Here is a 25,542-nt window from a genome sequence, read left to right on the forward strand (position 1 = left end):
GGAGCTAAACTCTGCAGGACAGTGGCCCTCCGGGATTGGACACCCCTGGTCTATAGTATATGGAGGCAGTAGGGCAGGGGTGTCAAACTCAATTCCTGGAGGGCCGGAGCCCTGCAGAGTTTAGATTCAACCCTAATTAAACACACCTGATCCAACTAATCAAGTCCTTCAAGTATGTGTGTTGGAACAAATCTCTGCAGGAATTGAGTTTGACACCCCTGCAGTAGAGCGTTGAGTCCTGCACACCTTCAGGTGAGAAGTAAAAAAAAAAAAAAAAAAAAAGTCCTGCATACACTGCTGTGCAAGAAGTGGGTTTCTTCGATCATCTTGGAGACGTTGCCACAGTTCTTCTGGATTTAGTGTGTTTCATTTTGATGATGGGGAGATCTGATCTCTGTGTGGAGCTCATTGGCTGTTTTCAGACTATGTTTACAAAACTGGATTATTACACTGTCAAAAGCCATGTTTGGAAATGTAAAATTATATTTCCTACTGACACACTACTGCAAAATATAGAAATAACTGCCTTTAAACCATTTTGTCATTGTTGAAAAAAACTAATGGGCTAAGACTTTTGCCCATTACTGTACATGCAATGCATAACCTGTAATTGACTAATTCTCCATTATTTGAAATAAAACCAGGTCAAACCTTTGTGTAGTATATTTCAACCATAAATAAGGCTAAAGACAACTTATCTGGCAGGATTAAGGATTTTTTTAATATTAATTTCGATACAGAAGCAACTGAAAAATGTTAGAAGTCCTGAAGTCACGTCATCAAAAGATTCCAGGGCCACCCTCAGCCCCAGAAGTAAGCCGTCTCCAAACTGCTCTTGATGTTATTCTGATTTTCTCTCCTCTCCTTGGTCACCAGGTTGGCTTCACCCTTTTGTAGACGTCTTCTCTGAGCGGCCTTCTGCTGTTTGGTGAGCTGTCTCTTCACTTTCTCCCTGATGACCTCCTACATTGGGGGACATCAACTCATTATTTTAATACAACAACATAAATCTTAAAACTTGCATTTTTTCTATTTATATATTCAAACAAAAATATCACTTCATCATGCTTTTGTTACTGCAGGGGTAAACTTATAAACCTAGAATTAATGTATTAAAGGGTTGTACTCACTGGTGGTATGGTAGAACAACTGCCAACACTTCCGTTGCTCATCTCACTGGTGGTTCTCCTCCTGTGCTCATTCTCAAGGCTCACTTGATCTCTGTGGGATCACATCCACCATATCATTATATGTAAGATTAAGGGTTTTATATAAAGGAATATTTCACACAATAAGGGGATAGTTCACCCAAAAATGAAAATTCTGTAATCATTTACTCATCATATTCCAAACCCTTAATATTAAATGTAATGTAAAACTGTAATTTTTACTTTTTTTTTTTTTTTTAATATTCTGCCTCATGCTTTTTGTCCATCCACTGAAAGTCCGCACAACCTAAATTTTCAAGCTTCAAAAAGTGCATAGTCATTTGAAGAATAGTCACTTTATATGATGAACATCTTTAATTTAGGCTTTTATTCACGTTTAAACAGAGAAACAATGATCACAGCACATCATACAGGTGCAACTCAATAAATTAGAATGGCGTGGAAAAGTTAATTTCAGTAACTCAACTCAAATTGTGAAACTCGTGTATTAAATTCAGTGCACACAGACTGAAGTAGTTTAAGTCTTTGGTTCTTTTAATTGTAATGATTTCGGCTCAGATTTAACAAACCCACCAATTCACTATCTCAACAAATTAGAATATAGTGACATGCCAATCAACTCAAAACACCTGCAAAGGTTGAGCCTGAGCCTTCAGAATATTCTCTCAGTTTGGTTCACTAGGCTATACAATCATGGGGAAGACTGCTGATCTGACAGTTGTCCAGAAGACAATCATTGACACCCTTCACAAGGACGGTAAGCCACAAACATTCATTGCCAAAGAAGCTGGCTGTTCACAGAGTGCTGTATCCAAGCATGTTAACAGAAAGTTGAGTGTAAGGAAAAAGTGTGGAAGAAAAAGATGCACAACCAACCGAGAGAACTGCAGCCGTATGAGGATTGTCAACCAAAATCGATTCAAGAATTTGAGTGAACTTCACAAGGAATGGACTGAGGCTGGGGTCAAGGCATCAAGAGCAACCACACACAGACGTGTCGAGGAATTTGGCTACAGTTGTCATATTCCTCTTGTTAAGCTGCTCCTGAGGTGTCTTACCTGGGCTAAGGAGAATAAGAACTGGACTGTTGCCCAGTGGTCCAAAGTCCTCTTTTCAGATGAGAGCAAGTTTTGTATTTCATTTGGAAACCAAGTTCCTAGAGTCTGAAGGAAGGGTGGAGAAGCTCATAGCCCAAGTTGCTTGAAGTCTAGTGTTAAGTTTCCACAGTCTGTGTTGATTTGGGGTGCAACGTCATCTGCTGGTGCTGGTCCATTGGGTTTTTTGAAAACCAAAGTCACTGCACCCATTTACCAAGACATTTTGGAGTACTTCATGCTTCCTTCTGCTGACCAGCTTTTTGAAGATGCTGATTTCATTTTCCAGCAGGATTTGGCACCTGCCCACACTGCCAAAAGCACCAAAAGTTGGTTAAATGACCATGGTGTTGGTGTGCTTGACTGGCCAGCAAACTCACCAGACCTGAACCCCACCAAGAATCTGTGGGGTATTGTCAAGAGGAAAATGAGAAACAAGAGACCAAAAAATGCAGATGAGCTGAAGGCCACTGTCAAAGAAACCTGGGCTTCCATACCACCTCAGCAGTGCCACAAACTGATCACCTCCATGCCACGCCGAATTGAGGCAGTAATTAAAGCAAAAGGAGCCCCTACCAAGTATTGAGTGCATGTACAGTAAATGAACATACTTTCCAGAAGGCCAACAATTCACTAAAAATATATATTTTTTTATTTTAATTGGTCTTATGAAGTATTCTAATTTGTTGAGATTTGGTGGGTTTTTGTTAAATAGGAGTTGAAATCATCACAATTAAAAGAACCAAAGACTTAAACTACTTCAGTCTGTGTGCACTGAATTTAATACATGAGTTTCACAATTAGAGTTGAATTACTGAAACTTTTCCACAACATTCTACTTTGAGATGCACCTGTATATGGTAAACGGAAGCTCAAACATGCTTGCTTGACGTACAAGAACAAACCTCATTGAGGTGAAGAAATGATGCCAATTTTCATTTTTGGGTGGACTATCCCTTTTAGGATACAAGGCAAAATATGAACCGTAGCTTTATAGCAGTATAAAAAGGTTACATATGTTCAAGCAAGTTACGATATTAAAAATGAGTCATATCAAATGTCATAAAAAAAAAAAAGATTCCTTACCTGAAAGGCCTGAACTCTTTGTTGGATGCAGACAGGTCAACCAAATCAGGACACTCATCCTCTACCTCATTCTCCTCTTCCCTCTCCAAGTCTTTGGAAATGTCAGAAACAGTTTCTTTCTGAATGTCTTCTGAGGGGATCTCTTCACATTGAGCTCTGTCATGTTCCTCAGTGTCCGCCTCTATTGGAGTCTCCTTGCTCATTTTTAGCCCTTCCAGCTCAAGCATGGCATGTTTATACTCCTCCATGCTGACAACGTCCTCCGAGGCGGCCTGATGTGTATTGTCAGCAGACTCTGGGATGTCGTCGTCATCATCATCTCCACTGAGTCCTTCATTTTCTGGACCTTCAGGATGGAGCAAACCATCATCCTGCTGCAGCTCCTTGGTGTAGCCACTAGCAGAGATCTCCACATCGAGCAAGCAAGCTCTTCTGTATAGAGGAATATGTAACGTAGTTATGTCTCAAAGTCTATACTATCTAAAAAAAAAAGTCTGATTATATAACAAAGCAAGCTATTAAAAAAAAAAAACCTGATATCTTTGAATGTTGGATAGAGTTCGCTTTCATAGTTAAATCTTTTTAAGAAAAAATCTTGAATACACTTGACATCTCGATCAACTACCTTTTGCAAAACAATTAAAAACTTAATTTCAGTGGCAGTGCTTATTATTGAATAATTACCATTATCAGTTTAATATCAGGTTAGTCAAAGTGCAGCTAAACTCACAGTGGGTAACCATTAATGAGCTCCATAACCACTGCGTGTCTGTTGTAGTCCACTGGCTTCGGGACAGGAAACCCTCGATCATATAATGCCTGTTGGAATAACAAGGACTCTTAAATCAAATAAATCTAGGCAAACATTAGCCTGCACAAGAAACTGCTGTTTTCTTGTCTTTATTTGATTAAATATTTTACTTTAGATACTTTATAATATTTCATTATTATACAGTGATCTATGCTGAAATTATTTCAGAAGACAAGATCCGTATCCAGCACAATGTAGTAGATCGGTTGTGAGGGTCAACAGACAATTATAGAGTTGTTTGGGCATGAAACACAAATAGACTCAAATACCTCAGAAGGCTTAGAATCAAGATTTGTTATTAGTTATGGGATACAATGGGGAACTTTGAATAGTAGTAGTTATTTATTTTTATTGGCATGTCAGCATCTAAGGCTGTCTTCATGGAAAACGGAGTTGTGGAACTTTTAAATAAAAGCATCTGCTATATCAGTGATTTTTAACTGAAGGGCCAGAGGCCACTAGTGTTTTTAGATTAGAAGAATGGCTTGAACAATAAATTTGATTTTAATACTTGAAACAGCTGAACTCAAAATACACACTTTGACACTAGCTTGTCCCAAAAACAACAACAGATTGAAGTGTGTCTCTTTATCCTCTTGGAATATATTGATATTACCTTCATGTATGCAAACTCTTTCATGGCAGAGAGCCGGGACAGGTACAGCCATGACATCTTGTGTCTGTGCTTGTAGTAATCTCTTGTTCTTCAAGTTCCTGAAGGATGTCCGACCCAGTCTGTGAAGTTTCAGCACAAACTGCTCCCCCTCAGCATTTGCAACAATGTAAATATCTGAAATATGAAAAATCACTTTTGTTATAAAAAAAAACAAACAAACAAAAAAAAAAACTCCTTTATGACAAGTGAAAATGTTTAAGGGGGAAATGATTCATTAAAAAATGTGTGACTTCTTAATGCGCAGAAATAAATTCTAATCAGAAATGATCCAGACCTGACTCTTTGCTGACTCCCATCTGGTTTCCAACTGACAAAACCACATCCCTGGATGACAGTGTCTTCAGTGCCAGGTAATCATAGCCACCGTAATTCAGCCGAGACCCCTGCACAGCTGCAGAAAGTAAACACGGTCACTCATTCACAAAAACATTACGGGATGAAATTCAAGTCTTTACTTTTGCTGCGTTCATAGGCCAGCAGCTTGTGTTTGACCAGCTCCCGCAAAACCTTGTTGCATCCTCCATGTTTGAGACTGGCAATAGACGCAATCAGACTTACTGGGACGATCTCGTGGTTCTTCATGCCCATTTCCACCTGTGTATCCCGGAGAAACCATTTAAAAACAGGACATGATTACTGAATCCTAACTGGACCTTTTAAAATTGGACTGACATCTAAATATTAATGGGTCAGGTTTCATAAACAGACCGTGAACTACATTATACGGCGGGATACAACTGACACTCATTCGACAGTTTAATATGCGTTCAGCTAAAGGTTGAATCTTTATTTTGATTCACACAAATACGCCTGTAGCTCGTCATATGGCTGTTAAAAATAAAACTAGAGGAAACGTAATGTAAACAGACATGTCTTCTTTAAAATGATACATACCGCTGTGAGGACTCTAAAATCATCCCTGGACAGATACCTCAAGTTAACGACGTTTAACTTGCCCATGGTGGCAAAACCGTTCCTTTCTAAATTTCAGAAGAATTCTAATTTGTTTGCAGATGTTTTTGTAATGCGGTATTTGTTTGAGAAGCCATTCCACATGTTCAAACCGGAAGAGCGCGGTATTCTGCCGCTGACGGGTTCAGCGCTTCCCCTGGCGGCCTGGAGCGGGAGTGCACGTGACGCTCCTCCGTGTTTTTACATCAAGCCCACAAACATGAACAAATCAACAGTAGTATCTTGATTATTGTCAAGTAAAGTAACACAGTGACACACAAAAAGAACAGTCAAGACGTGTAAAGTTTTGAAAACTTTTTTTTAATGTTTTTAATTTTTTTAAATTCCTTTATATTATCTACAAAGTAAAAGTTGTTTTAACTTAACAGTTTTATAACGGTCAAGTCTAATGGGGTTTTGCCATCAGATTAAATTAATAAATAATTTATCTGCTTTTTTTTGCCAAACGTCTTTATTAATGGAAGTTTCTTGTGTTTAGTTTGGTTAGAACCATTTCGCTTTGTTGGTGTTGATTTACCCCAAGGTCTTGAGCACAGCTATAGCAGCAGCATTCAACAGTAACGTTAATACTGTCAATATACGGAAGAATTATCTTTAACTTAGAAGGTGCAGACAAAATGTTCCAGTTATTTATGCACAGTTTTCTCACTCATCCGAGCATTTTTGTTATTGTTAGGACCCACTGCAAGAGTTCTAGTGTCACTGAAATATGCGAAAAAATGATTCCTTGTTAAAACTCTTTAAAAAAAATAAAAATAAAAAAAAAGCCAGAGTTCACCACATCTTTGCCTGTACGCGTTTCTTAATCACTGGTGGTGGGTAGCAGTAGAGCAGCATGACTGAGGTTCTCGTGGCCATTTGGGGGGTGTTTAGAGACAGGTAAAGTTTAGTTGGTGGGTGGGGCCAGATGGCTCTCTGCGAAGATCAGGAGCCGCTCAAATAGACTGCTGTTCTCTGAAATTCATCCTCTACAGCTGCTGCTGATGGTGACCTTGCACTGAACAAAAACAGAGAAAGATTTATAGTATACACTCCTTAGCAAAACATCACAAACATACATTAAATACAAATGGGAGCAGAGGAATATGTGAAATACAGGCAACTACTACAAACCCAAGTTCCTGGAGAGAATATGAATGGAAGAATTTAGTAAAAAAAAAAAGAAAATTGAATAAATAAAATAAAATTCCTAAATTAACAGCACTATGATTGTCTACCATACCAGCACATATATTATGTATTGTGGTTTTATTTAAACTTTCAATTTAATTATATTCCATCAGCAATCTACCTCATAAACAGTTAAATGCCCAAGTTCTCCTCACTGTGCAATAAAAACCACTGGTAACACTTTCTATGAAGCCCCTATTTATAATACATTATAAGAGTATTCTTAAGGCATTATAATGAATGCATAATGAATTATAAAAAAAACCTTATGCTGTATCATCTCAAGAAATCATAACAGCAGTCTTAAAACATTATAATATTTAATTATTTGTGGTTATAGCTTTTAAGATTATGATTTATAATACACAATGAACTCAATGCATCCACTTAACTTACAACAGATTATATTTCCCATAGTTATAATGTATTTAAAGTCTCATATCTTGCCATTGTTAACTTGTTACTTTACTTAAAGCAGACAAAGACCACTTACAAATAACATCAACAATAATAATACAAATATTATCTTTCTTAAACAGCCATAAGATCAGATATCTGATTATAAATTAAGTGGATTTGACATGGTGTTTAATCCGTGTTATAAATAATTATACTCATAAAAGTTATAACCACAAATAAGTAAGTTTTATAATGCATTATGCATTCATTATAATGCCTTAAGAATAGCCTTAAAATGCATTATAAAAATGGGCTTCATAAAAAGTGTTACCAAACATTTATTGCAGAAACTGTTGCATTTAGCATACCTCTTCTTATTTCTATCTATTCTTATTCCATTCCCTGTTAATCCCTGTTGTATCTGTATACAGTACACTTGTACATACAAATACATCTATATGCATATATATTTGCATACTATATTTACACATATGTATCTATATGAATACTAGGGCTGCCCTCTACTATTGATTTTTCTGGTCGACTAGTCATCTTTGATTTTAAGTGATTAGTCGACTAATCACACTTTTTTATTAATAAACCATACAATTCATAATAATGAGCCTTTAATTGCCTATAGCCTATCAGTGCTCAAGCGCACGCCTAAAGCTTGCCAAAGCGCACCGGCAGAAGTTATGATTATGAATGGGTCAGGGAAAAACAGCAAGACGACTGCCTAAACATTATAATAATTCATTGATAAACAAGTGTTTTCTGAATTTTTGGCTGCAGTGATGAAGTTGACGACACTGATTCGTCATTTCCACAGTGGACATGCACATTTCATGTGGATTACATAATCTGAAAACATTTGTTTTCCATTTTAATTGGTTCATTTTAAAGTAAACAATTCGCTTTTTATATATATATTTTATGTCTTTTGAGGCAAACAAAGAGTTGCGGTGGGAAAATTTGATTTATTTACTTTTTTGACGTGCTCACAGTTCACAGAGACCCAGAGGACAGAAAGCGCACCCTGTTTGCTTTGATTTTTACAAAAGCATGTTTTGTTGTTACTGTGAGTGCACACAAAAAAGTAGACCTTTTACAAATTAGAAAATTGTATTACATTTATCTGTATGAGCAAAAATGACTGAGTATTTTACGTTAAATACAAATGATCGCACCGATGCCTCCAAGTTACCTGTCATGCAGTGAGCACGCTACTATTCAGCTTCCACACTCCGCACAAACACCTGAATAGCGCACATTTTTCTAGGTTAACGTTAAAGCGAGCGGCCGTGTAATGTTGCTGCTACTTACATGTTTCAGATGATAAACCACATTTGAGGTCGATGATCGAAAAGAGCGTTTGGCTGTCTTGACTGATGTACTGTAATTACCACATAGACCAGCTGTTAATGATCTGTCCATCACAGACTACATGACTTCCCCACTTCCTGTGGAAGGATTTTTTTTCCCCCTGTGACTAATCGGCTAATAAAATTTGGATTGCCTAAGCCTATGCTCGTCGACTAATGGTTAGTCGACTATTAATGGGCAGCCCTAATGTATACTTTTCTTTATTTGTAATTTTTTTGTCTGTGTATTGCTGTTGTCTCTGTGCACTGGACGCTTTTCTGTCACAGAGACAAATTCCTGCTGTGTGTAAACAAACTGATATGTGCTGAGTTGCGGTGAGATAGGTCCTTACCAGGGGTGAGAGTGTAGGAGTAGTGTGTGGCTGAGGACACAGGGATGGGGTTGAGAGTGCCCTGGGTCAGCGTAGGCTGGGGGCCAGCAGGAGCCTGTGTGGCCATCAACATCATAGTGGGGGGGTGAGAAGGAGTGCCATGATGTGGAGGCACCATCCCTGACTGCATGTGGGCCTTTAGAGACAGAGTGAATGAATATATTTTTTTAAGTATTTCTAAGGATTTCAATAATCCTGGTGTCTCTGTCGTTAACACTAACCTGCTGCACATGAGCCATATGATTAGGGTTATACCCATGCTGCACCTGCTGGGGGTGGATATAGACGGCCTGCTGAGCAGAGGGGAAGTTGGCTTGAGGAGACTGAGGGTTGGGGCCGGGGGTCATGGAGGGTGGGGTGGGTGCCATGGCTGAGTACATCTGTTGCTGTTGTGGGTTGCCCAGATGGATGGCCTGAGCTGCAGCAGCAGCCGCCGCCTGGTGCTGAGAATGCTGAACGGGGCTGGGGGCCGGGTGGCTGCCTCCATGCTGGGGACCCTGCTGCGGCTGTCCTGTCGGGGTGGCAGAGGGCTGAGGGTGCTGCGAATGAGGGTGAAGGGTGGAGCTTGGGTGGGGATACTGCTGAGGAATGTGGGCAGGGGACACTGAAACACAGAAACAAATACAAGCAGTTGGTATATGGTATCACTGCATTTACTCATAATAAATTCAATGATTATCAATGTTAACAAATAAAAATAAACACAAAGGGCATACTCCAAAACGTTTACTTTTTAGAATGAGTTTTGTAACTGACGTTCAAACTAACATTTAGATATAAAATCCCCAAAAATAATTCTATATATATTACATGGAATTGCAATTAATAATAAATAAGAAATCATAACAGATACATCAGGAATAAAAATTAGGAGCAATTAGGAGCAATAAGGAGCTTAAGGGGCAGTCGTGGCCTAATGGTTAGAGAGTCAGACTTGTGACCTGAAGGTTGCAGGTTTGAGTCTCAGGTTCGGCAGGGATTGTAGGTGGGGAGAGGGAATGACCAGTGCTCCACCCTCAATATACCACGACTCAGGTGAGACCCTTGAGCAAGGCACCAAACCCCCAAATGCTCCCCGGGCACCGCAGCAATATGGCTGCCCACTGCTCCGGGTGTGTGTGTGTTCACTACTGTGTGTTTGCACTTAAATGTGTTAAATGCAGAGCACAAGTTTGAGTTTTGGGTCAGGATGGTTGTGCAGATTTCACTTCACTCACTTTTCACTTTATTTCGTTGAGTCATTAATGTGTGACTCATTACAAAGACCAACATTAACTGCTGTAGCATCAAGCTATTCAGAGGCAATAAAAAGTGACTTAATTTATCACAGATGCACAGTATGAGAGTAAATAGGTAAAATGGGCTGGCAAGACAAGTCTTTGTGCTGGCAGGAGTTCTTACCATACATAGTATGCATCTGCTCACCATACTGAGTGGTGGAGGAAGAGACCAGGCTGGGCTGACCATGGCCAGGAGGGGTGATCATCCTCGCACTGCCCTGAATCATTGGACTGAACACATGCTGGGCCTGAAATAAATAAACCAAAGATTATATTGAATGGCAGTATACATTTTATACTACCATTCAATATAAGCTCAATAGCTTAACCTTTAAGATTATCTTGAATCTTAGTATACCTTTTATTGCTATAGGATTTAAAAATGGGAGGGACATGAGTTCATTTTCTATTCATACTATCCTCCACAGGGATTATGAGTTTGACTTAAGAAAAATAAAAGACTTAATTTATAAATACTTTAAGGACCCAGATACATTTTTTTAATTACAAGAAAATGGACTAAATACAGTAAACTCATATGATCAAATTTTTATTGAATGGTGAATGGCGGTTCCTTTAAGAGTTCCCAGGTTATACTGTACATAGCTGCTATTTAAAAAAAAAAAAAAAAAAAAAAAACTTTTGTTTCCAGAAATAATTGGATACATATTTGATAATTTTGTCATATTATAATTATAAACTAACATTCTTGCATTACTGTAAAAAAAAAATATTTGTCCCATTCTTTATTTATTTCTTGTATTAAATAATAATGCGATTATTCCCAATAATCAGAGTAAGGACTTAATTGCATTATGATGTTTACATGTCAAGAGCAAAGCTCTTCACTGCTGTTTACATGCAATTTCAATTATTCTTATTATTCGCTAAGAATTGTGATTTTTTTTTTTTTTTTTTTTACTGCCATTATTCCCATACCCCGTGGCACAGCACAAATGATGGACTCAGAAAGAGCAGGTGTGTTACTGGTTCCTGTTTTAATTTATTTACTTCTAATGCAAAGCACGTCTGTATGGTTGTTGTATTCCATGCTTTTTCGGTGCCATAGAAATGTGATGACTATTGGTTTGCCTACACTGACGTTCTATTCTACTCGCTGTTTCTGGATGAGGGTAAAGGCTGATTTATACTTTTGCATCAAAACTACGCCGTAGGTTGTGTGTAGTACATGCAGGCCGCGGCGTAGCCTGACGTGCACCTCTCCAAATATGTCATAGCGCATCAATTCTACGGAGACTGCAAGCGCTGTGATTGGTCTGCTAGTACCCCTCCCTCCGTATGTATTTGAGTTTTGTGTGTGTGTTTTGCACTTTAATATATTTTAATGTTACAAAATAAAACAAAGCAAAGAACAAGTGTCTTATCATTTATTACTGCACGTCAACGTGGACAACGACGCAGAAGTATAAATGAAAACCAACCCACATCCTACGGCGTAAAGGCTACGGCGTATGTCTGATGCAGAAGTATAAATCAGCCTTAAGGAATGCGATGCTTTTTTTCCCCGCCATCGTTTCTAATCTGCATATTACTGCAAGTGCGCGTCACGTATGTCACAAGCACAGGCGAACTTTGGTCAGAGCGGCAATACAGCGATTAATGTGTTTACATGTCTGTATATTTCAATGAGGTAAAGTTTAATCGCAATATTGCTAAAATCTCATTATAATTGCATTAAGAGGGTGCATGTAAACGCATTTAATGTTATAAGGAAAAGAAGCAAAGATTCCTAATGGATCTTATAAAAGGTTCCCTCCATTGTTTGCTGATGTTGGTATCTTTTCAGCATTTCAACACTGTTCTAGAAAGGGAATACAATGTTCACAAATACTAGATATTTTCTTTCAGCTGAAGATGGTCAGACACCACATTCATAAATGCTCAAGTTTTGTCCAAAAACGTTAACTGTCTGAGTAGGTACTACTTCACTACAAACTTCACGCCTACTGTTTTATACAATGAAATCGGACATACTCATTTTGAATTTTTAAATAATTTATTCATTGTGGTTACCTTTTATTTCTGTGCTTTGGCAATTCTTCATTAGAAATGAGACCTCTAAAGTCACTGTACCTGTGACTGGTAGTGGGTCATCTGTTGTACCAGAGGTTGGCTAGCAAACTGCTGGGGGCTACAAGTGAAGTATTGGGTGGAGTAGGCTGGGCTTGGAGCCACAATGGGCGGCCCAGCAGCTGTAGCAGGATGCATCATTGTAGACGTGCCAGGCGGATGATGCTGGTCTGGTCTTTGCTGTGGCATGTTTGGTACTGCAATTAGATACCACAAAAGAAGGGAGAATGAAATGGGCATGATGTAGTTCGAGAGAACTGCATGAAAAGAACTTTTCATTTGGAACAGATCTTATTTCCATTCTGCACAGCCCTGCAAATATTATTAAAAAATCGACACACAGAATATATAGCACAACTCCTTCACACTGAAAAAGCTCTTGACTAGAGCAAAGACAAAATAGCCTAAAGCAGCGGTAAAAATAAATAAAAATAAAGCACTCTGAGAGGGTATCATTCTCACCTTTACCTGGTCTGTAGGGCTTGGTCTGGCTCATGGTCATATGAGGAACCTGAACATGGTACATGGCTGGAGGCTAAAGGATGAGGAGCAGAACTTGAGATGCAGAACTAACTCTACGTTCTGAGTTTTTCACAGACTTGAAGAACACTTACAAAATCTTAATACAAAATCAAAATCTTATAAGTATCATGTATTACATTCTGTGAATTACCACTGTAATTGATGTGTAGCACTTTTCTGTTTTAGTCCACAGTGCTCACAGGAAAATGCTGTTTGTAAACATTTGCAGTGTTTGTGGATCAATATGTTCAACCCAATATTCTGTTTCTCAAAGACAGTGCCAAAAGTATAACCCAACAAAATTCTGTCCTCTACTGCGAGAATACACACATCAATGCTTCTGACTCACAAAGCCTCACAACTTTCTGGCTTTTTCCTTTTCTGGTCAAGTGTTCATGCAAACAAAGCTTCAATGCTCTTAACAGAACCAAAAAAAAAAAAAAAAAAAAAAAAAAAAAAAAAAAAGAAATGTTTAAAACATAAATTGATTACTAATTTCGTAGGGGGGAAAAAGTACTGATCAATTTTAGTTGATAAGGTAAGTGTATAAAAAAATTAGTTTACTGACAACAGTATGAAAATATAATAATATTAATAATAATATAATAAATATTAATAAATATAATAATAATATATAACAGCAATTAAGGGGCCAAGCACTCCAAAGGCAAAATTAGGAACTAAGCATGGCATGTTATCAACTGTTATCAAATCGATGTGGTGTGTTCTGTGTGAGGTAACAATGGTACACACAAAGTTTGGTGTCAATATATCAAAGCTTTGCAGAGATACAGCCTCAGACATAATCTGGCATTATGCGTCAACTTTGTAGCGGGGCTATACACAAATTTTTGTCAGCACTGTCTGATGATAATCTGATTCGATTTTGGTGAAAATCGGACCAACGGTCAAGAAGGAGTTCGAAAAAGTTGATTTTTTTTTTAACATAAATCAAAATGGCAGACAGGAAGTTTGGCCCACAATGGCATAATTTGTTGTTCGGCATGACACAAGGAATATTTTGAGACCAGTTTCATTATAATAGGGTAATGCAATCAAAAATGATTAGCATATTTGCAGATTGGATGGTTAATGAATGTTTTTTCTCTCCTGACCAATAGATGGCACTGTTACAAAATTATGTGGCCTGGTCAGTGTGAGGTGACAATGGCACTTACAAAGTTTGGTGTAAATATGTAAGTTTTGCAGAGATACAGCCTCAGAAGCAGTTTGGCATCTTTCAAGCAAATCTGTTGATGCGCTAAACGAAAACCGTTTAATATATCGACACGAAATCCAAATTTGGTGAAAATCAGGCTAACAGTCTAGGAGGAGTTCGAAAAAATAGGTTTTCAACATGAATCATAATGGCGGACAGGAAGTTCAGCCAATTATGGCAAAATTGGTATCAATGTTCATTGCATGATCCAAGGAATCTATCAACACCAGTTTCATTACAATAGGCTAGTGTAAACAAAAGTTATTAGCACTTTTAGAAATTTTTTGCCCCCAAACTTTGAGTACCATCAAGGCATGGTGCCGAATAAGCATACCAAGTTTCATAATGATAGACGCCCAAAATGGCTGACATTTAACTCAACATGCTCCACTTAATCTAAAGAGACCAGTTTTGTAATTTTTGGCCAAACTATTCAGAAGTTAAAGCAAAATTAGCATTTTTCATATCTCCTGACCACTAGGTGGCACAGTGCCAAAACACTGCAGGCAGTCTCAGATCCATTTTTATCTGCTTTTCGTCGAATTTGTTTGTAAGCTTTTTTTCCTTTTTTGATTGCTTTTTGTTGAATTTGTTCGCTTTTTGCCAGCATGGTCTGAAGATGATCTGAGCCAATTTTGGTGAGAATCAGACAAACTGTCTAGGACGAGTTTGAAAAAGTAGGTTTTTCGAACAATTGAAAGTAGTGTAAAAGCTAAACCTTGCGAACTGATGCATTTTTGAATTTTCAACCTGAGCCATGAGCCAAGGAATCAGGAATCAGAGTAAAAAAGAATTATCCTTCTGTGGCTTACGGTTCAAAGGTTATTAGCATAAACATGAGTGAAACTTTGGACACGTGGTGGCGCTAGAGAGTTTGAGTTAAAGACTCCAAATTTGCTATGGTGACTTTCCCACAAGAGGTTCTGTGAGCTGCCATAGACTCGAGAGCGGAAGAAATGGAAAAAGATTAAGAAAGCCAACGGATACAATAGGTGCCTACGCCCCCGTAGTGCTTGGCCCCTAATAATACTGATCAGCTGCAGTAAGAAATGGACAAACCAACAACTGCTGGTCAGTTATGCAGGCAAAAATCTCATACATGATTTCAGTAGAAAAAGAAGCTTAGAATTGCACAAACCTTCCAGATAATGCTTTTCTAATGGAGAGAGAGGAAAGAGGAAAGAAAAAAAAAAACGAGTCTTTAGTGTGATTATCATTTGCTTTTTTCAGCAAAAGATGCATTTTCTAAAAAATGTGCGAGTGATTAAAGATGAAACGAAAGAATTTTAAATGATGCTATAGAGGAAAATAAAATACTAATAGTCACTTTTGAATTCTCGAATTACTGAAATGCATCTTTCCACTCTACACCACAATATATAATAGTAAAGCTTTTATTTTAGTCAGTGCAACAAAGTAAATCAGTAAATATAATATCAAACATTAGTGAGGTGTAACTTTTTGGGCTGATGATGAACCATGAGCTCCTTCCAAAGGTTGATAGCATGCAACCAGTCAAATAATTTTTACATTAGCATGTTCTTGACCTTGAGGTCTGTTCACACCAAGTCCACAATTTTACACAATACTGTAAAATAAACTACAAATCTTTTTACACAGAATTTAAAAACTTTTGTGCCATTTATTTAGACCAGACTTAGTCTGAACAGGCCTCTACTGGCCCTTTTCCCTAAATTAAAGCAATTGTGTGCTGGATGTACATGCCAGATGAAATGCAGCTGACAAATGAAAGTATAGGAAGGACGGCTGAAGTATGAATGCAATCAAGACATCAAGGATCTTGGCACATGAATGAAAAAACAAAAATGTTTTGGGACAGATGTGGGCTTCCATGCACAGAATAAATGAATACACTAACAGAGAGGTTCATATAATGGAGCTCACCTGAACACCAGGACTGACAGGCGTCAGAGGGTACATCTGGAACATGGTCTGGCCATAGACCGTATGGGGCTGCTGTACAACTATGGAAGGGCTGGGCTGACCCTGGGGCCGGGTTTGAGTGGGGGTTGTTGCTGGTTTAGGCTGCGGAAAGAGTTATAAAATAAAAGGAAAATTAATATATGAACAAGTACATTTCCATGCTATTTTTTTTTTTTTTTTGCCCTCTTCCAGAAAACCTTATGGAAAACCAGAATGACTTGAAACAGAAACCTTACAGGGACAGTTTACCAAAAATTCTGCCATAATTTCCTCACCCTCAAGTTATTCCAAACCTCTGTGAGTTTCTTTCTTCTATTGAGCATGAAAGATGATATTCTGAAAAATGTGGGTAACCAAATAGTTTTTGGTTCCCAGAGTATGGAAATAAAAATACTATGGAGACCAGCAACTGTTTCGTTGCCCACATTATTCAAAATATCTTCAACATGTTCAACAGAAGAAAGAAACTCATACAGGTTTGGAATGATTTGAGGGTGAGGAAATTATTAAAATTTTCACCTTTGGGTGAACTATCCCTTTAAATTACAACATATTTTGTCTGAAAAATGTTGATTTCAGTTCAATAATTGTCACAAAACGAACCAATGATTTACTTACAGGGGAGCAAAAAACCCTCGGGTTGAACTCCTTGGCATTGGGATTGAGAGTAGATTTTCTAACACTCCTAAAAAGTGCATAAACAGTAAATAAACCATTTTATTCAACATACGACAAGAACATTTCTCAGGGGAATGAACGCATGCATTCCTGACAATACAATCTTTTACAATTGGTTTTTAATCACATATCTGGTATGAATCATTTTGCTAAAGAAAAACTCTTTTGAGCAACTTTATCCTTTTAAGAAAATGAGTTTAGCATTTTGACAATGATAATGCTTGAACTTTAAAATTTTCTGACTCACTCTGCTACAGGGTCATTCTTCTCCTCCTTCTCATCCTTGTCTTTTGCAGCAGCATTGGCCAGAGGCGAGGTGGTTTGAACGCCCTGAGACGTCACATCAGGCCCTCGTTTCTGTTCTGGTACAGCAGAGGAAGGAGAGAGTGAAGGGGTACCAGATTTACTTCCTGTTGGGGCGACGCTCACAGCAGTGGAGGTTTCTTCACTAATGTTGGACTCCATGGGGACTTTGGGTCCTGTTGAATCTACTGGGCTCTTCTCAGCTGCTTGATCCTTTGGCTTTTCTACAAGGTCCCGTGGAGGCTTGTTTTGAGGCATGGGCTCAAAAACTGGATCTGGATTTGAGCTAGACTGCAACTACAAATGATGCAGGGCTTCAATAAATGGACAAACATTTGCTTATGAAACACACATAATGGGAGAGAAATCTTACCCTAAATTCTACACTGAATTTCTTTAAATTATCTATTTGTTTCCTGTGGTCTGGAGCCATGTTGGGAGGTCCTAGAAAGATCAAAATGTGGAATTTTAAAAAGCACATTTATTAAAAACAAATGACAATTTCATTTAATTTTTCAGTTTTTATTTTGCAATATACCGTATTTCAAAAATAAAATACTGATATGTAATACTAATCCAGCACACATTAGCTACAGCGATAATGTCACAAAAAAATTATGTTGGAGAAATGACAGGCGAAAGTGAGACACTCCAATGTTAGACACTGCAGTCTGCAGCAAGTTACGATCAACAGCAAGTTATTTTTTTTAATGCATTTTAGGGGTGTCGCGATATACCGGTATAGACGATAACCGTGATATTCAAAGCAACAATTATCTATATCATGTTAATTTAGTTTGTGACGATATAACGGAATTTGCGATAACCGCAATATTTAAAATGAACAGTACACTTATGATAACACCACATGTAAATACTCCATGGCCAGTACCTGGTTGAGCTCCCAGGTGACAGTATTGTGCCGTAACAAGAAGAACACGCAGCGCTTGCAGCTACTCCAAGGAGAACCGTGTTCGGCAGAGTAAGTTGTCATTATTTTACTAGTCATAGAATGGTAAACATTATATTAACCTGTTAACAGCAGTTTTTCTGTGTTCATATATTTAAGTAAAGGGTGATTATTTTAATAAGTACCGCGTTTTCTTTACTCGTCTTATTTTTGTATTTGCAATCAATGTGGCCTGTGCGTAGTAACACTTTATTTCTTCGTTCAAATCTATTAACAGTTACACGATTAAAACTGTTCTTGAAAAACTGAGCGACCACATTGCTACATTAAACTCTGTAAAATGTTAAGTTGGTCGCAGTGCCGTGGATCTGCGGTCATTCTTCAATAAGGTTTATTAGTTAACATTAGTTAATTACATTAGTTAACATATATAAATAACAAATAATAATGAACAATATTTCCACAGCATTTATTAATCTTAGTTCATGTTAATTTCAGCATTTACTAATGCATTATTAAAATCACAAGTTGTTTGTAAACATTAATGCACTGTGAACTAACATGAACAATGAATGACGCTATTTTTATTAACATTAACAAAGATCAATTAATTGTGTAATAAATGTATTGTTCATTGTTCATTCATGTTAGTTAATTAATACATTAATGTTAACAAATGACATCTTATTGTAAAGTGTTACCATTAATATATATTCATCATACTGTTGAACTTGACAGTATTTTCTCTCTTTGTTATTTCATAGGAGCTTCAAAGAAGACTGAGAAAGCCAGAGTCTTGTGCCCTGTGTTTATCAGTATCTTTGTGTTTGTTGGGTGAAAAAGAAAAACTCAATAAACAAAGTAAAAATTTTTTGACTGATATCCCCCCCCAAGGTTTCAATAGATATCACAATATATCGATATCGTGAATTCTTATGGCCACAATAACCGTTATATGAAAAATCTAATATCGTGACAGCCCCAATGCATTTGTACAGTTATGGTTACAAACTCTCTCTTCACCTCCATAAACTTGTATTTTGAGTGTAAGTATTGGCCAAACAAGACAAAACACAAGTTTATTTCAAACTTCTATAGATATAATACCATTATTGGGAATTCAAAGATTGAAAATCAGATACTGTGACAGCCCTACTTTGATGAATATGCCATACCTAAACTTGTATTGCAGTTTGTGTATAATTTATGATAAACTGAAAAAGTAATTTCTCTACATTTATAGTGTCAGCAATTTTGCATAAGGAAATTAATTCTTAGAAGCCTTATTCATACTGACAACTGGCAAATTCTGCTTTTTTTGTCGATAAAGCAAAAGCACAAAATTCAGATTAAATAATGCTGGTTATATATGGTAAATAGCAGGACATCTCCACAGGTACACACCCTTTCCGATGGATCGAGCGATGCTTGCAGAAGCTTCAGGTTTCACATTCTCCTTGTTGGCATTGGGGGAATTCTGTCTTGTCTCTAGTACTCTTGATTCTTTGGCTGTTTAAAAAAAAAAAACACAGGGCTGTTGTGAGATTTGGTACTGAGGAAATTAATAACACAAATGAATAAGCAGGCCTTAAAATGGCACATATTGTGTAAGGGGCATCCTAACCCTCTTCTATCGGAGATGTTTCCAGGTTGGCGGCTGGATTGGCTGCTGTGGGTGACGTCGCTGTTGTGGAAGCTGTCATAGAGTCTACTGGCACTGTACCAGCCTGAGGGGAAGACAAGCAGGAGGGGCTTGGAGCACCTCCGCTAATGCTATTTTGTCGAGGTGATCGAGGTCTGTGTGCTAAAGAGGAAGTGGAAAAAATTACTCAGCAAGTTTTTCAGACTGAAAGTGATATCTGGGTACAGATTTATAACCTAGATTTACCACCGCTGACAACAGATGACCAGGTTCCCCCAGAAGGGCTGTTGCGAGTAGGAGGGGGAGCAGAAACCTCCACCGATGCACCTTGGGACATATAATCAGATGAAGGAGGCCCACCGCCCCGACAAGAGGCCACTCTATGCGGTCTAGGAGTACGCTGTGACTTGGGAGACATTCTTGGAGGACCTGCATTCACAAATAGAGAGATAAGTGAGTTCTGAAGGAAGAAACAAACACCCTTTAGGGCAGCTCTCACCAATGTGCAGTGTGTAGCTCTCTAAAACAAAAAAACAGTTGCTGTATATGTGGCATTCAAAATATCAAATATAGCCTGGGACACACCAAGCCGACTTCAAAGAACCAGCAGCGACAAAAGCAGACAGTGTTGACGCTTTCCGTTCGGCAGTGTCTGGACCAAAAAGCTGCGCTTGAACACACTGCTCAGACTACAGCAGACTGCAAACTAACAAGTGCGTTCTGTGCCTGCATGAGAGGAATTAGCTGTCTATAGTAGCAGCTATCAATAATATATATTTGTCATTCAAAAGGAGAAACCAAAACAAGGTTATATGAGATATACGCAGATATATGAAAGTGCTTGCTTTCCATTTTGAATATCAGTTCTGTTAATAACTTTCTTAATTTTAAAGCGGCTCATGTTGCTATGAAAATACACATATTAGAACGCTAGGGTGAGATCACGTAACTTTAGAACAGCCTTCTGTCTGTGCTGCCTTCATTTACTTGCTCGTTTTCATCACTTTCGTTATATTTCTTGGCCACTGACTCGTTTGCTAAATCGTATGTCATGGCCTTATGAAGCAAAAACTGCGGGGAAAAATGACCAAAAAAAACAAAGAAACAAACACACTCATAACTATGTCTAACAGCAGTCTGTGGTTTATATTTAACCAAATATGAGTAAGTCATTAATTTCAGTAACTGTCATGTACAGAAAACCAAACATTACATGCAGAAGAAAAAGATGCTGTGACCATAAATTAAGATGTTGTTCTCACACTTTATTATTTGTGGCCTATCTACTAATTCATTCCTTGGTTTAAGTTAAATTGCGGTCATATTGTAATAATTTGTTGCGTTGTTTTAAACTAAAGCAGGGGGGAAAAATTTGTAAATCTTGGCAATGAATGAACTAAAACTAGTACAAACTGGTACAATTTGGCCATGACTCAAATAAAATGAAGAATCCAATTAGTACAAAGTGGCCATAATTTAACCATATTAAAATGAGGAAACTAATTAGTAAATTGTAGCCCGGATTTAACTAAATTAACACGAGAGAACGAATTAGTACAACGTGGCCACACGTTGACTAAAACGAAGGAACAGATTAGTACATTGTAGCTACAAATGAATAAACTGTAGGAACAATTCTGAAGGTGACGATACACGGGCCAACTTTTTTGAGCAATGTTGCTTAGACACTTTCCCATTGAGAATGGGCAACAAATTTCTCTCTGGATGCTTTAGATTGGTCGTGGGCTCTGTATCTCACCTGGTTGTCCATTGACGGCAACATTGCTCAAAAAGTTGCCCTGTGTATCATCAGCTTTAGTCTGTTGCAACACTTTCTTCCACATGTAATGTGCCTGTCTCCGTATTCATGAAGTGTTAATTGATAAGAATGTTAATTCTAGTCAACCTACCTGAAATATATTTGAACTGAAGAGGCTGTGACAGTTTCTCATTTGATGTGTGAGAAAACAATGTCAAGCCAATGTCAAACAAAGAAAGAGACACTTGGGCACCGCCAATGGTGTCTCAATGTCCAAAACAAAACACAATGCCAACCAACACTTAAACACACCGCAGAAAATGAGTGAGTGAAACGTGCCCCAAATTCACTTCAATCAAGCATAGAAACAGGGATTGCAATAGAAAATGGAACAAGAAGAGGAGTGAGTTATTTTATTAAACACCAGGAAAGTCCCACAGCTGTTAGTGGCAGCCTTGATTCAGGCATCTGAACTGCAAAACGTGAACCTGAGCGGTGGTGCCACAACAAAATGGCTGCTCGGTCTGGAATTTCTGGTACCTTCTGAGGACAGGCGTTTGGGCATGGTGGATAGAGGCCCTGTAGAGCCATGAGCAGAGGGGTGAGACAGGGGCCGAGAGGGTCTGGATGGGGGTCTGGAAGGAGGCCGGGTGGGCGTGGCCGCCCGGGGCGGGAGAGAGTTGGTGGGGCCTGACTGGTAACGGGATGGAGGGCGAGAGGAGGGAGATGGGCAGCGTGAGGGCCAAGGGTGTGCACCTGACAGAGATGAAATGAGTCGAAATGAGAGGAAAGAAAAACTACATTTGAGTGAGAAAGAGGGAGGGAGCATGTAAATTGAACAGGAATACAGAAAAGTTTGAAGGCCTTATAGAATGATCAGTTCAGATGTGAACACTGACACTACTGAGGAGGAACGGTCCAGAGAGAGGTAATGTAAGGGTATTGGGAAGAAATGAGTTTAGAAGGACTGAGAAGACACTAAAGAATAAGGACGAAATGTAACAAATCACATGATGAGATTTCTTTGGTTAATTCTGAGGCAGTGAAACATTAAACAACGGGAAACATGACTTCAAAGAAAAAACATTTGGAAAGATCAATCAGATTCTCTTGGAACAGCAGCAGTGTTGGCCTGCTGTACTCCCTTGCCCAAATCCTTTTATCATGAAAGGACTGAAAGTTAGAGAGATGATTTGGCAGATCGACTGTTTGTGAAGGGGAGAACAATGGATTAACAGATACCATAAAAAAAATTAAAAATTAAATATTAAATATATCTTTTTTTTTCTAATTTCTAGCACTTTGAGTGGACATTTTGAGTTCTGGTTCATGGAGTGACAAGGATGATCCCATTAAAGTGACACCAGGGAACACTTTGAGACATCTATCAGATGAATATCAGCACATTGCTTGTCTAGTTGTGCTGGTAACTCTGCTGATAATTTTTCAAGGCTTTAAAACTGCATAACCAAACATACAATTTGTCTGCATACATTACTAAACTTCATTGTATAACCAATAGGGCTGGGCGATATATCGCATGCGATTGTCACGCGCATTTCGTCAGTAAAGCCGGTTCCCTGATTACCGCTAAATCGCCATCACCTGCTTCCAAGCTACGCAATATCACGTTCATTATCGAAGGCGATTCATCTGCGATAATGAATGCGATATTGCGTAGCTTGTCAACTACGGCTCTGTCTATTAAATGCTGCTCCATTAGAAAGCAGGTGATGGTGATTTAGCGGTAATCCGGGAACCTGCTTTACTGACGAAATGCGAGTGACAATCGCATGCGATATATCACCAAGCCCTAATAACCAAGGTACCAAAACACAAGTCACTAGCAATTTTGGATACCCAACATGACCCAAAGTAATCAAGGTACAACCAAAGAGTTCAAAATCATCTTGTACCTCCATTGACCACACGCTGATCCATTGTGTTGTAGTCATGAGGTCCAGATCTGGGTGTGGGTGGCCCAGGGCTGCACTGAACTAGTCTGGGTGAGTTCTGACGACCAGCTCCCCATGACATCCCTGCTTCTCTGTTCCTCTGACTAGGGGGAATGTATTTGTTCTCCCTGTTGAAGTAAACAGAAGTATGAGGAAAAATACTCATCGAACTGAATCTAATTGAGCAATACTCTTCAAACAGAATTTCGTTCTGACAAAAAAAAAAAATGTATAGGCCGATACATTCTAGAACCAACTACTAACATCTACTGAGTCATCTTCAGTCTAAGCAGCTAATGCGAAATCTGGGGGTAGGGCTGGGTAATAAAACGATAAAGATAATAATAGAGATATAGTTTCCCTCGATAAAACCATAACAAGAGTTTGATATAACGTTTATGCGCCACAAGTGGGACAAAACCGTAAAGTCTTTGTAATGCAGGGTTTCTACAGACATGAACAAGTTAACATTTAAGACTTTTTAAGACCTTTTTAATACCACCTTATATGAAATTTAAGACCTAAACCTGTAATGGAAATACACATTATATTATATGCAGGTAATGTTATATTTATTGTGTTTAACGTAAAAAGAAAACAAAATATCATTGCTGTATTAAATTATATTTATTACTAAGATTACAGTGAACTTTTAATATCAGCAGACAATATTACATGCAAAATATCCCCACAAAAGCACCGCATCACCAAGATGTTTGGTGGTGTAAATTTATTCTGAAGCAGTATTTTCATCAGTGTTCTATCAGCTTTTACATACTTAAATCTGCATATTTTTATTTATCTTTACAAAGGCCTATTTTTACAAATGCATAAATAATGTTTTGATATATTAAACATAAAACGTTGAATACTGATATTTGAAATTATTTAAATAATAAAAAGGTACTTTAAATGTGAAATTAAAACTGCCAGCAGGGGGCAGCAAGTTACTGTTAATAAGAGATTAATTGCGATTGAGCTGAATCATTTAAATGTTTGATTCATTCAGGAACAAAACACTGTCGTGTTGCTCAGAGACGCAAAAGTGTGCTGTAGCTGTGTTTGGAATTATTTTTGTTGTTGAAATAATTTGATAACCAGGCAGTATGGTGTCTAAAACGTAAGTCTCTTAATTAACTTCTAGTTTATTGAACTGTTGTAAAAAAAAATCAATATCACATTTGTAATTATGGTAAAAAAAAGGCACTCTTCATGTTAAATTGATTAACTATATGAAGTGTTATAAATATACATTTTCTGCCAAAAGAAGAAAGAAGGCGTAACTTTTATTCCCGCTGTTGTTGTTGAGATGCTTGTGAAAGCGAAATTACTTTGTTTGGCCTTCCAAAAGAGGACGATATCCGCTTCGTCATGCCTGGAGCTGATCTGTGCTGGTCGATGAGGAAATACATCAACTTCGCACTGTGAATCGCGGATCGGCTTTCACTGTGGACGAATTGGAGTTCAGCCCGGGGTCGTCACATATGGTTGCCGCAAGCCCACCAGCCACTCTTTCATTGAATCCGCCGGCTGTTCCCACTGTGTGACGCATTTTACGGAGGACTGTTTCCTGAACCTGCAGTCTAGCCTACAATGGGTCTGTGATCAAAGGCTGTTCTATAAAGTGGGGCACTTCCAACTTGACAAAGACAGTCTGGTGCTTCTGTCTCACAGCCCGAAAGTACATTTTTTATATTTAAAGAATTTGCCACTGATGATTTAAATCCGAGTTTTGAGCAGTGTAGTAGAGTAGCGCTTGTTGTTCAGGCTATAATTTTTTTTTTTTTACCAGTATGTGTGTTCCCTGGGAATTGAACCCACAACCTTTTGCGCTGCTAATGCTATGCTTAACCACTGAGCCACAGGAACTCAGTATAAGTCATTATAGTCCTTAGTATAAGTCATTATACTCAGTAAATACTCATTATACTCAGTAAAACACAGTATAAGTCATTATACTCAGTAATTGTGTCCCCACTGGATGCAACAAATGCCTCGTTTGTAATGGGTTTTATTGGTTTTGTCTGGACATGCCGGGAGATGGCATCACAGTATTTTAAGGGGTGCAACATTTCTGTCACACGCTTGAGGTATTCAGCCAATCACACA

General features: G+C 38.2%; 1 protein-coding gene, 1 long non-coding RNA gene and 1 pseudogene across 11 annotated transcripts in view; 1 reads left to right on the plus strand and 2 right to left on the minus strand.

Moving 5' to 3' along the window:
* The first annotated feature begins 184 nt into the window (after positions 1 to 184).
* LOC122145151 lies at positions 185 to 4,976 on the plus strand. The gene is made up of 3 exons (XR_006160148.1): positions 185 to 252; positions 877 to 928; positions 3,381 to 4,976. It is a non-coding gene; the product is annotated as an uncharacterized LOC122145151 (long non-coding RNA).
* LOC109045814 lies at positions 723 to 6,326 on the minus strand (annotated as a pseudogene).
* A 244-nt stretch (positions 6,327 to 6,570) lies between these two features.
* Positions 6,571 to 25,542, minus strand: part of LOC109046176 (ataxin-2-like) — a 30,428-nt gene continuing 11,456 nt past the window's right edge. For 2 of the 10 annotated variants that reach the window (XM_042757315.1, XM_042757311.1), the window contains 16 exons: positions 23,395 to 23,561; positions 22,019 to 22,234; positions 19,966 to 20,148; positions 19,702 to 19,881; positions 19,482 to 19,586; positions 17,541 to 17,611; positions 17,112 to 17,464; positions 16,805 to 16,871; positions 16,148 to 16,288; positions 15,381 to 15,398; positions 12,964 to 13,036; positions 12,505 to 12,698; positions 10,532 to 10,658; positions 9,352 to 9,734; positions 9,092 to 9,266; positions 6,571 to 6,805 (listed from right to left, as the gene is read on the minus strand). In XM_042757315.1, the coding sequence (XP_042613249.1) occupies positions 6,777 to 6,805; positions 9,092 to 9,266; positions 9,352 to 9,734; positions 10,532 to 10,658; positions 12,505 to 12,698; positions 12,964 to 13,036; positions 15,381 to 15,398; positions 16,148 to 16,288; positions 16,805 to 16,871; positions 17,112 to 17,464; positions 17,541 to 17,611; positions 19,482 to 19,586; positions 19,702 to 19,881; positions 19,966 to 20,148; positions 22,019 to 22,234; positions 23,395 to 23,561 (2,482 nt within the window). In that variant the 3' untranslated portion in view covers positions 6,571 to 6,776. The remainder of the gene's footprint in view (positions 6,806 to 9,091; positions 9,267 to 9,351; positions 9,735 to 10,531; positions 10,659 to 12,504; positions 12,699 to 12,963; positions 13,037 to 15,380; positions 15,399 to 16,147; positions 16,289 to 16,804; positions 16,872 to 17,111; positions 17,465 to 17,540; positions 17,612 to 19,481; positions 19,587 to 19,701; positions 19,882 to 19,965; positions 20,149 to 22,018; positions 22,235 to 23,394; positions 23,562 to 25,542) is intronic. The other 8 variants (XM_042757321.1, XM_042757317.1, XM_042757319.1 and 5 more) reach the window with 6 other exon arrangements.

The sequence above is a fragment of the Cyprinus carpio genome, chromosome A5, assembly GCF_018340385.1.
Source record: "Cyprinus carpio isolate SPL01 chromosome A5, ASM1834038v1, whole genome shotgun sequence".
Lineage (NCBI taxonomy): Eukaryota > Metazoa > Chordata > Actinopteri > Cypriniformes > Cyprinidae > Cyprinus > Cyprinus carpio.